Source organism: Peromyscus maniculatus, chromosome 18 (genome assembly GCF_049852395.1).
Source record: "Peromyscus maniculatus bairdii isolate BWxNUB_F1_BW_parent chromosome 18, HU_Pman_BW_mat_3.1, whole genome shotgun sequence".
In the NCBI taxonomy this organism is placed as follows: domain Eukaryota; kingdom Metazoa; phylum Chordata; class Mammalia; order Rodentia; family Cricetidae; genus Peromyscus; species Peromyscus maniculatus.
The window spans coordinates 621055-636216 of NC_134869.1; the positions used below are offsets into that span (position 1 = coordinate 621055).

Below are 15162 nucleotides of genomic sequence, written 5' to 3' on the forward strand. Positions count from 1 at the left end.
TCAGACACAGACACCACCTGCACCACACAGAGGAAGAAATGAGTAGACGCCAGTGCAAAAATACAGGCAACAACATAAAGACCTATATGGCAACATCAGAACTTAGTGATTCTACACCTGAAAGACCTGAACATACCAAGACAGAAGAAACAGAAGAAATGACTTTAAGAAGATGATAGAGACCCTTAAAGAAGAAATAAAGCATTCCCTCAAAGAGGAAATAAAAACTTTCCTTAAAGAGGAAATGAAAAACTCCATTAAAGAGGAAATAAAAACTTCCCTTAAAGAGGAAATGAAAAACTCCATTAAAGAGGAAATAAAAAAATGGAAGAAAAAAAATGAACAAAAAATGGAAAGAAATCAAAGAAAGCCAAGAAAAAGCAATTAAACAGATGAAAGAAACATTCCAAGATCTGAAAAATGAATTTGAGACAATAAAGAAAGCACATGCTGAGGGAATGCTGGAAAGAGAAATCCTGACTAAACGAACAGGAACTACAGAAACAAGCATAACCAACCGATTGCAAGAGATGGAACAGAGAATCTCTGACACTGAAGACAACATATAGAAAATAGATTCGTCAGTCAAAGAAAACACTAAAGACAAAAAAGTCGTAACACAAAATGTCCAGGAAATTTGGGACACCATGAAAAGACCAAACATAAGAATAATAGGTATAGAAGAAGGAGAAGAATACCAACTCAAAGGCACAGAAAATATATTCAACAAAATCATTGAAGAAAACTTTCCTAACCTAAAGAAAGAAATACCTATAAAGATACAAGAAGCTTACAGAACACCGAATAGGCTGGATCAAAAAAAAAAAAAAGTCCCCTCACAACATAATAATCAAAACACTAAACACATAGAACAAAGAAAAAATATTAAGAGCCACAAAGGAAAAAGACCAAGTAACATATAAAGGCAAACCCATCAGAATAACACCAGACTACTCAATAGAGATATGAAAGCTAGAAGATCATGGACAAATCTCATGCAGACACTAAGAGACCATGGATGCCAACCCAGACTATTATAGCCAGCAAAACTCTCAATCAACATAGGCAGAGTAAACAAAATATTCCAGGATAAAACCAGATTTAATCAATACCTGTCCACAAACCCAGCCCTACAGAAAGCACTAGAAGGGAAAATCCAACCCAAAGAAGCTAAACACATCCATGAAAAATCAAGCAATAGATAATCCCACACCAACATACACCACAGAAGGACAACACAACACAACCACAAAAAATAACAGGAATTAACAGTCACTGGTCATTAATATCCATCAATATCAATGGTCTCAACTCACCTATAAAAAGACACAGGCTAACAGAATGGATAAGAAAATAGGACCCATCCATCTGCTGCATACAAGAAACACACCTTAACTTCAAAGACAGACACTACCTCCAAGTAAAGGGCTGGGAAAAGGCTTTCCAAGCAAATGGACCTAAGAAACAAGCTGGTGTAGCTATCCTAATATCTAATAAAATAGACTTCAAACTAAAATCAATCAAAAGAGATCAGGATGGACATTACATATTTATCACGGGAAAATTCCACCAAGATGAAGTCTCAATTCTAAATATTTATGCTCCAAATACAAAAGCACCCACATTCATAAAAGAAACACTACTAAAGTTTAAAACGCACATCAAACTCCACACATTAGTAGTGGGAGATTTTAACAGTCCAATTAAAAAATGGGCTAAAGAGCTAAACAGTGAATTCACAAAACAAGAACTACAAATGGCTGAAAGACATTTAAAGAAATGCTCAACATCCTTAATCATAAGAGAAATGCAAATCAAAATGACTCTGAGATACCACCTTACACCTGTCAGAATGGCTACGATCAAACACCAATGACAGTCAATGTTGGAGAGGATGTGGAGCAAAGCGAACACTCCTCCACTGTTGGTGGGAATGTAAACTTGTACAACCACTGTAGAAATCAGTATGGCGGTTTCTCAGAAAATTAGGAATCGAACTACCTCAAGACCCAGCCATCCCACTCTTGGGCATATACCCAAAGAATGCTGATTCATACCATAAAGATACATGCTCAGCTATGTTCATAGCAGCACTATTTGTAATAGCCAGAACCTGGAAACAACCTAGATGCCCATCAACGGAAGAATGGATGGAAAAAAATGTGGTACATATTCACAATGGAGTACTACTCAGCAGAGAAAAACAATGAAAGCATGAAATTTGCAGGCAAATGGATGAAACTAGAAGAAATCATCCTGAGTGAGGTAACCCAAACCCAGAAAGACAGTCATGGTATGTACTCACTCATAAGTGGATTCTAGATATAAAATAAAGAACAATCAGACCACAACCCATAGAACCATGAAGGCTATATATATATAGCATGAAGGTCCCTAGGATGACTGTGGCTTATAATAAATTTTGGTTTTACTCAATTATTGAAAAAAAATAGCGCGCAAAGCTACACAAGAGAAACCCTGTCTCGGAAAACCAAAAAAAAAAAAAAAAGAAAAAAAGAAAAAAAATAGCCAAATGAATGGAAACACATGAACTATGAACCAAAGGCTGAGGGGCCCCCAGCTGGATCAGGCCCTCTGAATAGGTGAGACAGTTGATTGGTTTGATCAGTTTGGGAGGCAACTAGGCAGTGGGACCAAGTCCTGGGCTCATTGCATGAGTTGGCTGTTTGAAACCTGAAGCTTATGCAGGGACACTTGGCTCAGGCTGGGAGGAAGGGACTGAGTCTACGAGGTTGATTACAGTCCTCGGGGGAGGATTTGCCCTGGAGGAGGTGAGAATGGGAGATGTGCTGGGGGTAAGAAGAGGCGGTGTGAGGGGGGAGAATATGGAAACCCATGGCTGATATGTAGAACTGAATGGTATTGTAAAATAAAATTAAAAAATTTGAAAACAATTATTTATGTATGTGCTGGTATGTGAGTGTGCATATGCCATACCACTAGTGTAGAAATAGGAGAAAATTTTGTAGTAGTGACATGGGTTTCCTACAGATTGAACTCAGGACATCAGGATTAGGAGCAACCATGTTTACTCACAAAAACTATTCTCTGACATTCATGTGTTGTTCTGAGAAAGTGTTATGAACAGATGTTTAGTCCTGATAATAAACTAACTCATTTCACCTGCAATAAAAACAAAAACAAAGACAGCAGTATATCATTTTCACATGCATATAAGAAATATTATTCAATTTCTTCTCTAGTCTATTATATTTCAATGAAAACATATTTACAACATAAAAGACAATATTTTATTGATTTAATGTATCAGCTATCTTATTTGAGCATCAATGAGACTGCTCTGTTTGAAATGTCTGTGTTGTACAAAGCTTTGACCTAATCTTGATCACCATATGAAGATGGACAAAAGTAGAACCCATAAAATTGTCTTCTATTGTCCACATTTCAATGATGGCTTACATCACACACACACACACACACACACACACACACACACACACACACATGTGCAAGCATGAACACACACCAAAAATATTTTAATGTAAATCTCACTGCTCTTACATTATGTGGCATCACTGGATAATTCCCTTAGAAGACAATACTTCAAGATGAAGTGCCAAATGAATAAAAGATGAGGACATGAAGATGCATGCAACTTCAAATAATGTATATATATATGAAAAGTACATCAAACTATATTGTGAAATATACAGTTGATTACTGATTAATTTAAATTATTACATTTGTTTAAGATTGATGAAAATGTTTCTTTGGATATGTACATGAAGTATTTAATGTTTTTTATATTCTCTATTAAGTATTTTAACATTGTCATTAAAATGTTTTCACAAAAACGTCATCATTGGAAGTATATCATATACCCTGGGACTTGTACTCAGGAGATTTAAATACAAGGATCATGAATTCAAATGTATCCATGATTAATTATTGACATTCAAGCAGGTTGGATAGCAAACAACATTCCAAGGGCATTTGTGAAAAAAATATATGAAAAATAAAAACAGGAACAAAAATCCACAACCCTTTCACAGACTCACTTGAAAAGTATAATCACATACTGCCTGAGAGTTAAATGAAAATGAATCGTTTAGAAGATGGCCATTCCATTGTATACATTGCAGCAGATAAATACCTCTCATTAAGTGAAAGCACAAAAGAAGATGAACAAATGCCACAGGAGGAATATAAGGACCACAAAATAAGCATCACAAATTGGATTTGCCACACATACCCACACTTCAATATCTACCTCAAATGTTGCAAATTAAAAGCCACAATGTGGTCTTCATATTAGTCTTTAGTGAACGAAGTTAATAATTTACTTACTTCAGGGCTTCAATAAAAAAATTCTTGAATCAGGTTTTCCTTGAAACTGAAAACAACTGTGATGAATAAAGTGTTAGCCAAATTGTTTATATAAATAGAGGTTTTCTTTTGTATGATCTCCTTCCTATTTCCTGATATAAATATATTTTAAAAAGCTTTAGAATATTAACAGGGATAGAAACATGGCCAAGACTATCTCACTCTATTTTTTCCAAAGCTAAAAATTTGTTTCTTTAAATTTTTAATGCCATTGAACTGCAAAATTTTAAGTAATGCAGTTTTAAAATTCTTTGAGATTTTTATACATACATGTGTATTTTGATCATATTCTTCTTCATTTCTCCCAGATGGTTCCTGATCCACTCTCTTAATTCCAACAATAGTAAATCCATGCCTTTTGTTTTGTTTTAAATCATCTCTCTAGGGCAACATTGCATGCCCATATGCTCATGTGTTAGAGCAATCACTAATTTTGCTCAAACGACCTGGCATCAGCACCCTAAAGTAAACTGGCTCTTCATCCTCCAAAAGCCATCAACTGCCACCAGCTTCTCAGTTAGGGGTTTCGGCCAGTGAGCCCCTTTCTCTTCCATACTAGAATATTGATGGCTTTACCTCAGAATTCATGAGGGCAGTAGACCTATCATGCTCAGAAGATACTGTTTTATTTCAAGCTTTGTACTATGCTACAAGCATTTCAGAAATATTAAACTTGACATAAAATATGATTGTGTTGAGAGGAATTCTGAAGAAAATGTTAATGTTCTTAATTTGACTGATTATAGTCACACACGAGTTATAATTAAATGAATCAAGGCAGTACTGTATCATGAATTTGAATGTTGTTTGTATACTTCAAAATGTTTGAGGTAATTTCTTCTCTCTACATAATTTCTAAAATGCAGAGCAAGAAGCTGAATGTAAAAAAAAGACCACTGGAAACTGAAATGAGCCTACATCCATATTCTTGATATTTTACAGAGAAACTTTGGGAGACTCTCCAGGCATCCAGCTGTCCCTGTAATTTTAGATTTTTGGAAGTTGCTTGCAGTGCATTTCCTATTTACTTAGATAATATTGTATCCTTCTGAGGTCTTTAATGTAGTTGAAGACTACATAGTTATAGTTATAATTTTTCTTGGTTATAATAAAAGATAAATTAGATATGCAACCTTAGAATCACAAATATAGGATAAATAGAATATTTTTCTTGAATTTACCAAATATAGACTAGATATTGCAACTGTTATTCTTGCTTGATAATTGTAATTTTACTATGTTAAAGTTGAAAACTTACTTTATTTAAACAGAAAAGGGGGAAAGCTGTAGGATAATGCTTTTGTACTGGTTTAATAAAACACTGATTGGCCAGTAGTCAGGCAGGAAGTATAGGTGAGGCAAGCAAACTAAAGGAATTCTGGGAAAGGTTAGGGGTCACCAGTCACACAGAAGGAGGAAGATGTGAAGGTAGAACTGAGAAAAGGTACCAAGACATGTGGCTGAAGATAAATAAAAATTATGGGTTGATTTAAGTGTAATAGCTAGTCAGTAATAAGCCTGACCTAATGGCCAGGCAATTTTAATTAATATAAGCCTCTCTGTGTTTACTTGGGTTTGAGCAGCTGCTGAACCTCCAGACTGTGGGAACCTGGTAGGACCAGGAGAACTTTACCTATACCTAAAGGCTTCCATTGTGACCCCAGAGGCTCCTGGAAATGTCAACTTGGTTTCAAGACACTTGTGGGTGAGGTATGCAGCAAGGATGTAATTGCTATACCATGTGACTTCAGCACATGAACATTCTCCTGTATCCTGGAGAGACCTGGCATTCTATGTGATGTCACCAGTGTTGTGGCAACGCCAATTGTCATTGGGGCATTTGTGCAGTGTCTCATGTTTCACTTACAGACATGCTGACTAAACTGAACAGGATTCTTGGGAGACAGGATGGAGAGCACAGGCAGACCAAGGGGAGGCAGAAGGAAGATGGCTTTCAGTCTCCATGTCACACATCAAGAAATGGTCCTGGAGAAAGCGCAGTGAGTCCTGGGAAAGGGATGGGGAGGTTCCTGAAGTAGGAAGGCTTCAGCTGGTGCTTTCAGAAGTGGGGCTCAGGAGGTAAGAATTTCTGAGAAGCAATGGGCCTATCCAGGTCCTCAGAGTTCTTCAAGAGCAGAGCAGGGTTGAGAATATTACATGGTTAGTTTGGCAGGGAGCTAGGGATGGTCAAAGCTGCAGCTGTTCTGTTGAGGTGCCTCTGTAGCTAGAGAGTTTTCTCTCTGGGTCCCGCCACGCCCCGGCAGTCCAACAGCCCACATAAAATAAACACACAGATGCTTATATTATTTAAACTGTTTGGCCTAATGGCTCAGGCTTCATGCTATCTACTTCTTTTATCTTAAATTAACCTATTTCTATTAGTCTATACTTTGCCATGTGGCTCATGGCTTACCAGTACCTTACATCTCACTTGTCATGGCGGTGGCTGGCAGGTCTCTCTCCTCAGCCCTCAGCTTCAACCAATTCTCTTCCCTTTGTCCCATCTATACTTCCTGACTGGATACTGGCCAATCAGTGTTTTATTTATTACCCAATCAAGCAACACACGTAACATACAGAGAATCCCACAGCACTTCCCATTTTCTTTTTTTCTAAAAGGAAGGTTTTAACTTTTGCACAGTAAAATTATAGATATCAAAACAATTATCAAGCAAGAATTATAGCTATAATGTCTAGTCTATTTATAATAACCAGTTTATTTGGCAAAATTAAAGAAGACATCCTATATTTGTGAGTCTAAGGTTTATATCTAACTTATCTTTTATCATAACTAAGGAAAATTGTTACTATCTACCTTCAACTACATCAAAGAACTCACATGGATATAATATTACCTGAGAAACAGGAGAACGATGCAAGCAACTTTCTGGAGTCTTGCAGGGTAGACAGAGACAGCTGGCAGCCTGGACAGTCACCTAATGTTCCTTTGTAAAGTTGTGCCATCTGTCTTCAGCCCACAGGGATAGAGTATCTCAGTCATTTTTTTCAGTGTCCTGTAGAATATCTGGCAGTTTCCCCTGTGAAGCAGGAACCTGAAGGACCGTTTTGCCAAGCAAAATTCAGTGATCACCTTCCTATGGGTCCTGCATGTCCAGTCAATCAAGCAGTCCAGGCAAGAACAGTTTCTTGCCCAAATGGCTATTTTTGCCAAGGTGAAGATAAACTCCATATGGAGTGTCGTCAATGCTCATCCTCCTCACTGAAGTATATTGGTGCTGCCAGGAGCAGACGTGTCTCAATATCCAGAAAGTATAAATTTTTAAAAACATTTTAAGTGGCATATTTTGTAGGTCTTTGAAGTATTTGAAGATTGCCTGTCTATCTGAAATATATCTATATATACCTAGAAAACTTGACTAACATGCTACAAGTTTGACTATCATAGAAGACTAATTATTAATCTGTATTTCTTAATTATCCATTACAATCTAAATGAATTACATAAACATAATATCTCAAATGACAATAGAAATATATATACAGTATAACAAAATTAAGTTTAAACTTGTATCAATAGACTAAAATCTATACCAATGTAAAACATTTTAAGCAAGTTGTTGGTCTTTAAAAGTAGGTTCATGAATCTACCCTTTTATCCTATCATCTCTATATTCTATATATCTATATCATATCCCCTTTTCTTTTTTAGAAAGAGATTTATAATCAACCATTTATAATCAACCTGTTTTAAATAAAAATATTGGTTTTTCTTTGTCCCACACCAAAGGGCTCTTCTGATATGGGACAAAAGACTCTTTTAACCATTTATATTAGGAATATGTCTGGATTTAGAGAAGGAATGAGCCGATTCCATCTACAAAGCCAGCTTGGTATATTTGGGAATTTGGACGCAGCTTCTCTTACTACTTCCTGTTGGAGGGGGGCACTGTATCTTATGGGGACACAAAAAAATTTTAGGATTATAGAGTAGTCCATGAGGGTGTATCGACTGAGCCAGTTGCCTTGAATCTGAACTGGATGTTGGAATATTTGGGCCATGGTGAAAGGTCTCTCATATGAGACCTTTCAGAGGGTCTTGGCTGGTCAAGCCTGATGAATCTTAATCTGGAACAAATCCATAGCCTCTGGATTTCTGTGGAAACAAAAGCAGAGCCTCCTTTCCAAAGCAACATATCCTTACATCTGAATTTTGAAGTCAAGCTACCTTTAAAATATACATTTTGGCATAACTCAACAGCCTTTACAATCAAATATTCAGTTACAAATATCAAAGCGAACATAATCCAGATTCTCTGTGTGATAGACATCTTTACATGGCTTATTTTTTATATTAATATCTTTTTAAAGACTTTATTTTTAAAAACTATGTGTTTATATAACTGTATATATTCCTTTTTCTCTCACTTTCAAGCCTATGTACATTTTTACATACATTGTAAACTATTTCATCTCGATCAGTCTTTTTTGTTTGTTTGTTTATTTTTTGTTTTTTTTCATTTTCTAAATTTATTTATTAAATTTAATTTTACATATCAGCCACGGATTCCCTTGTTCTCCCCCGTTCACCCCACCCTACCCCAACCCACCCCACCCTGCCTTCCCCCCAGCCCACCCCCATTCCCATCTCCTCCTGGGCAAAGACTCCCCCGAGGATCGAGTTCAACCTGGTAGATTCAGTCCAGGCAGGTCCAGGCCCTCCTTCCAGGCTGAGCCAAATGTCCCTGTATAAGCCACAGGTTCCAAACTGCCAGTTCATGCACTGAGGACAGGACCCAGTCCCACTGTGTGGATGCCTCCCAAGCATATCAAGCTAATCAACTGTCTAATTTATCTGGAGGGTCTGATCAAGCTGGGGGCTCCTCAGCTATTGGTTCATAGTTCATGTGTTTCCTTTTGTTTGTATATTTGTCCCTGTGCTTTTTCCAACCTTGGTTTCAACAATTCTTGCTCATACAAACCCTCCTCTTTCTCACCAATTGGACTCCCGGAGCTCCACCTGGGGCCTGGCCATGGAACTCTGCATCCGGTTCCCTCAGTCATTGGATGGGGTTTCTAGCAGAACAATTAGGATGTTTGGCCAGGTGGCCTTCAAATACTTCAGAGATCTATTCAGAGGGCCTGATCCAGTAGGGGGCCCCTCATCCTTTGGTTCATAGTTTATGTGTTTCCATTCATTTGGCTATTTGTCCCTGTGCTTTATCCTACCTTGGTTTCAACAATTCTCGCTCATATAAACCCTTCTCTTTTTCACTAATTGGACTCCCAGAGCTCCACCCAGGGCCTAGCTGTGGATCTCTGCATCCAGATTCCTCAGTCCTTGGATGGGGTTTCTGACATGACTATTAGGGTGTTTGGCCATCCCATCACCAGAGTAGGTCAGTTCCAGCTGTCTCTCTACCATTGCCAGCTGTCTATTGTGGGAGTATCTTTGTGGATTTCTGTGGGCCTCTCTAGCACTTTGTTTCTTCCTTTTCTCATGTGGTCTTCATTTACCATGGTCTCCTATTCCTTGTTCTCCCTCTCTATTCTTGATCCAGCTGGGATCTCCCACTCCCACAGGCTCTCTTTCCCTCAACCCTCACCCTTCATTATTCCCACTCATGTCCAGGTTGTTCATGTATTTACTCATTGTCATTACCCAATAACTTTTTACCAGATAACAGGGCATATTACATGAAAACAGCCCAGGTCAGTCACTAGGAGGCAACTTAGGTCACCCACAGCACTTTCCGGAAATGCAGACGTGAAATGAGACCCTGTCATTTGGTTTTCACAAGGGGCATTCCTCCTTCCATGCTGTTTCTGCCTCTGATCTCATATGACCCCTGCCAAGCAAATGAAATTCAGACCCTTGACCCAACTCACTCATATCTTTGTGCTACTCCCTATGTGGCTCACATCATAACACTGCTCCTTCCATACTAACATATTCTGTCTAAGCTGAACAGCCACAGATCTTTGGATCTCCTGTCTCCTCACAATAGAGCTTCCTGTCTTTTTCTGTCTCATCTCATTGCTATATGATTCATTTGTTCAGAAAGAAAATTTGCTTGTTGGATTCTCTTAATTTTTGTCCATTTTGATTACTTTGGAATTATTGAGTTTTGTAATAAATAAGAAAAGTCAAACAATGGAGCATTTAGAAATAAAAAGTACATTTCTTTACTTTCACAGCATAGAGGTAACTTCCCAGGAAATATCTGGTTTGTCTTACTGGCTTCACAACAATCTTAGGACAGATTCCACCTCATACTTGTATAGAGTTCTGCATTTTTGGAAAGTGCTGTGGGTGACCTAAGTCACCTCCTAGTGACTGACCTGGGCCATTTTCACATAATATGCCCTGTAATCTGGTAAAAAGTTTTTGGGTAATGACAATGGGTGAATACCATTCTCTGGTGCTATCAGTGTCTTATGTGGAGGAGTCTGGATAGGTTTAGTGAGGAGACTATGATGTGTCAACTTGAATCAACTTGGGCTTTAGGTCCAGCCCTCTTCCATGGGCTCTTTGTCTTGTGTGGTCAAGCTCAGGTGTGCAGAGGTTGTTACTTATCTGTATGATCAATGAGTTGGGTGGTAAAAACTTCTTTGTTTGGGGATCATCTTTAAGAATGATGGAGACATATATAAATGAGAAGGTACTGTGCCTAATCTGGTTAGTACCACTTTGCATCAGTCAAAGAACAGATGGAGCTGCCCATCAATCTGCATGACCACATAGCTAACTACAATAAAAGACAAAAATTGATGCAAGCCAAACGTTTTTCAGGTATTTGTAGAGGCAGAATTATTTATCTGCAAAGAAATCCTTGGGAGAAAAACAAAGTAATGGGGTACATGAAGGTGAGATAGAGGCTAATGAGAGGCAGGAAAGGCTGCCTGAGGGTCTGTGTCCTTCTCTGTTCTGGGTAAATGGTGGCTGACCACTGATGACTTCGCTGCATCCTGTTTTGTTTTTCTCCTCATCGACTGCTGCCATTTTCCTTTCACCTTTGCATAACCTTGGTTGAGCTATCCTTGTCTTTGGAGCTTGGCCTAGACTTTATTCCCTGAGAAATTCTGCACTGCAGAGATGCTTGTGGCTGCATCTCAGCCCAGCCTAAGTCCCACGGCTATGCTGAGGTGTGAGAAGAGGCTGTCTCAGTGCACCCCTTAGGCTCATCACACTCTAAAGCACCCACTCCATGTTGTGTCTGCAGAACTCAGAAACTGCTTTTATTCCAAAGTTCTTCATACTGAGTTAAAATCTGCCTGATGGAGTATTGGCAGAAATGAGAATTCTCAGATATTGCCAGTAGTGTAAAATGGTGCATCCCTGTGAGAAGCTATGTACAATAATTCAGAAAGTTGAACTGCAGACTCCAGGTGGACCATTGATTCAGAATGTAAAGTAGGTGTCCACAGAGAATATTGGGGACAACAGGGTTACAGCAGGACTCCTCAGAACATCCCCAGGTAGAAACTATTCAGATGCCTTTAATTGATGAGGGAAAATGTACAATGTGGTCCATAGAATATTGTGAAGCATGGAATATTATATGCAATTATTTGATCATGAGTTAGTCAGCCTTCTGTCACTCAAAGTAAACGCTGACACAATTATCTTACTTGGAGGAAAGGTTAACATACACTCCTGATTTTAGAGATTTTCTAGTTTTCTGACTATTTGCTTTAGGCCTAAATTGAAGCAACCTGTGGTTTACAGAGCTTCTTTAGGAGGAATCTGCCTTCCTTGGAGGAACTGAGAAGAAGTGAGAGAGACAGCAAGGGGCTGGTCCACTGCCATACAGTAATACTGTGTTGGTGAACTAAGCCTTCAATGATCAGAATGAAGAACTTGCTTGGATTACTGGTCAGGAACCCTGAGGTTCACCTGCCTGTGTACAGGTTTACAAGGCAAGCACTACATTGACTGATCTGCCCACTAAGTTCTTCTCCCAGGTCACCAGGCATGCATGTGTTATACAGACACACAGGCAGGCAGAACAACTGCACATATAAAGTAAAAATAAAATGAAAAATCATCAGAACAGGGTAAAATTGCACAACCTTCTCCACATCCCTGTGTTTAGAGCATCCTGTGTTTTCCTGCTTCTGGGCTAGAATAAGGGTAGAGAAGGTGTGTGTTAATGATAGGTCACTTTCTTCTCCATAGTATCCCAGGTGATCTTGTCGTACAATAGTATTATCTGGGAAACTAAACATGTATTCAATGTGTGTGCTTGTAGGTGTGCATCCATGTACATGGGTATGTTCAAGTGTGTGTATGTGTGTGTGTGTGTGTGTGTGTGTGTGTGTGTGTGTGTGTGTGGCGCGCACGTGTGCACGCAGGCCTGTGGCTATATGTACAGGAGTGCAGGAAACTCTCTCCTAAAAACACAATGTTCTAATGAACAGGAACATCAAAGACTCGAGGAAGATCTTCAGTCCCTGATGAAGCAGAAGGAGCTGCTCACCAGGCAGAAGGACTTGGCAGCAAAGCTGCAGCATCACTTCACTGTGTCCCAGATGAGGTAGGAGCCCAGGCTTCAAGAAGCAGGTGGATCCAAGTGGGTCTACTGTACCTGGATCTCTGTCCTCTTTGAGTTTCTGTTCAATTGGAAAAGCTTCCAGCCACAGTCAGGAAGAGAACACCTCAGAGTGTCATTGCTGGCTCAGTCAACAGGAACTTCTGTCCTGGACACAATATGTTTTCTTCTTGCTCTTAGGGAGATTGTGTCCTCTTCTTCCATTCTGAGTCCTCTAGTATAATCTGAGTATCTCTTCTCTTAGATTAGATCTACCCACAAATATTCCCATAGTGGCCAGAAACCTAGAGGGGATCATCAATCATGAAGGAAAGTGTGTCCTCCTGCAACTTTATTTTCCATCATGAACATTATGTTTAGAGATAAGTGTCTACCCTTTGGCAGATTGGCATACAGCAGCCTACTGCTGATTGCAGGCCCTCTGCAGTGTTTATCAGTTTCTCATGAGAAGATTTACTCTGGTCATAAACAGAGTAGGAGTTGACAAGTTAAGCCCACGCAGGGGTCTGAGCTGTGTATTGCTCAGACCCCTGTGTATCGCTCCACTAAAGGGCATGCATGGAGTTTTCCAGGAGGTTCACATTCACCTGGCATCTAATCATGTGAATTAAACATCTAAACAGGTACATCATTCCTGACCTGTGCCTCAGACCTTTGCATACTGATATTTCTCCAAAATGATGTCTTTGGACTGTTGAAGAAATATGCTGTTTTTTTTTTCTAATCCAGCACAGTGTGTATTTTCCAGTGTAATGTCTAGTAGTTTTTAAAAGTTAAGAAAAAAATCCTGCCCAGTAGCTCTCTGACCCTTTTCCCTTGGGGAAGCAGGGAATGAACTCACCTGAAAGGTAATGCTTGATTGTCTAGCTGGGTATATCTGGTGGGGCCTCAAAAGCTGACATGGCAGGTCCCCACCAGGCTTGTATCCCAGCTGTCTTCCTCCCCTAGGTTTGAAAACCTCCAGCAGGAAGTGGAGCAGACCACAGCCCAGGATGAGAACCTCCTGTAGAAGGAGCTGCTGAAGCAGAAACACTATGTCTCAGGCAAGTCAGCCACCATTAAGCCCCATCCCCAGCAGTCAGGGATCATGGGGTGTGTTTCCTTCCTTAACTTTTGTTTATTAGGGATAAATAGGCCCTGATTTTCTTGCCATGTGCACAGCAAAACTGTTTCTAAATCATATTTTCTTTGCTGATTTTACCTAACATCACATGTTAAGAAGCCTGAGAAGGCTGGAAGAAGCCAGAGACACCTTGAAGGCATGACATTCTATACTGCAGGTTCAAGCCCTCCTCAGAAAATGCCACCTCTTTTCAGCTGTGAACTCAATACTGGTGCAAATATCAACCTACCATCAGGTGATGCAGGAACAATCTGATCCACATCTGTTGGATCACTATCCTTGGAGAAAATTTTGTGTCAGAAACAAGTCTAATATACAGAGAACACAACTCAAATTGCTAAAAACCCTGACTCCATATGTGATGAAAAATCTTACAAGGAAGATGTTGTTAATGTCACACTGCCATAGAGACAGACCACACCAAAAACAAGATTCTCTCTAGTGTAGTGCAGAAGCTGATGCCATGTCATGTGCAAGTGTTGCTGAAGATTATTTACTATAGAGAATAAGCCAGTTCCTTACTGCTTTTGCTCTTCCATAATGAAATTCCAAAGGAAACTGAAATTTCCTTAATATTTTTGTTTTATATGTTGGGATATTTATTCTTTGCTTTTTGGTTTTCTTCATTTTTGTTTAAGGTTGGGTTAATTTTGTTATATTTTTCTTCTTGTCATTGTTTTAATAGTTTGCTAAGGCTATATACTGTATATAATGAGTGCTGTTTTGAAAAACCCCATTGAATAAAATGAATATATTTTTATGAATAAAATAAAATTCAACTTTTCACTCTAAGACTCTTCTTCAGTACATGAGGTTTCACACTGCTGTAAACCCAGAACTCACAGTCTTGGATGTATCTGAGTAAGTTCCAGGAAGCTCAGGCTGCACAAGGATTTCCCAGCCATGGGCCTCAGGGCTACACAGGGGGATGGCGACTTGGATGTTGGTGTATAGCCTACCTCATGGATACCAACTACATAATAGAAAAATTAGACATATTGTATCCTTGAGGTTATATATTTAGCTACCAGTAAAATGTTGTACACTGTACACACATGTTCACAAAATCTTCATGTACACCAAATTAAAGTGAAACACAAGTATATTGCTCCAGGCCTCTCAGGAAACGAGAACATTCCCTAAACTTGTATAAGGAAATCA

The 15162-nt window shown here is 39.1% G+C and overlaps 1 protein-coding gene across 1 annotated transcript in view; it reads left to right on the forward strand.

Annotated features, from left to right (window-relative positions):
* Nucleotides 1–6227: 6227 nt before the first annotated feature.
* Nucleotides 6228–15162, forward strand: part of LOC143269364 (uncharacterized) — a 90950-nt gene continuing 82015 nt past the window's right edge. Inside the window, exons 1-3 of the mRNA XM_076554443.1 lie at nt 6228–6368; nt 12748–12863; nt 13827–14923. Of these exons, the coding sequence (XP_076410558.1) occupies nt 6240–6368; nt 12748–12863; nt 13827–13887 (306 nt within the window). The 5' untranslated portion in view covers nt 6228–6239 and the 3' untranslated portion in view covers nt 13888–14923. Of the gene's footprint in view, nt 6369–12747; nt 12864–13826 lie in introns of the transcript that reaches the window.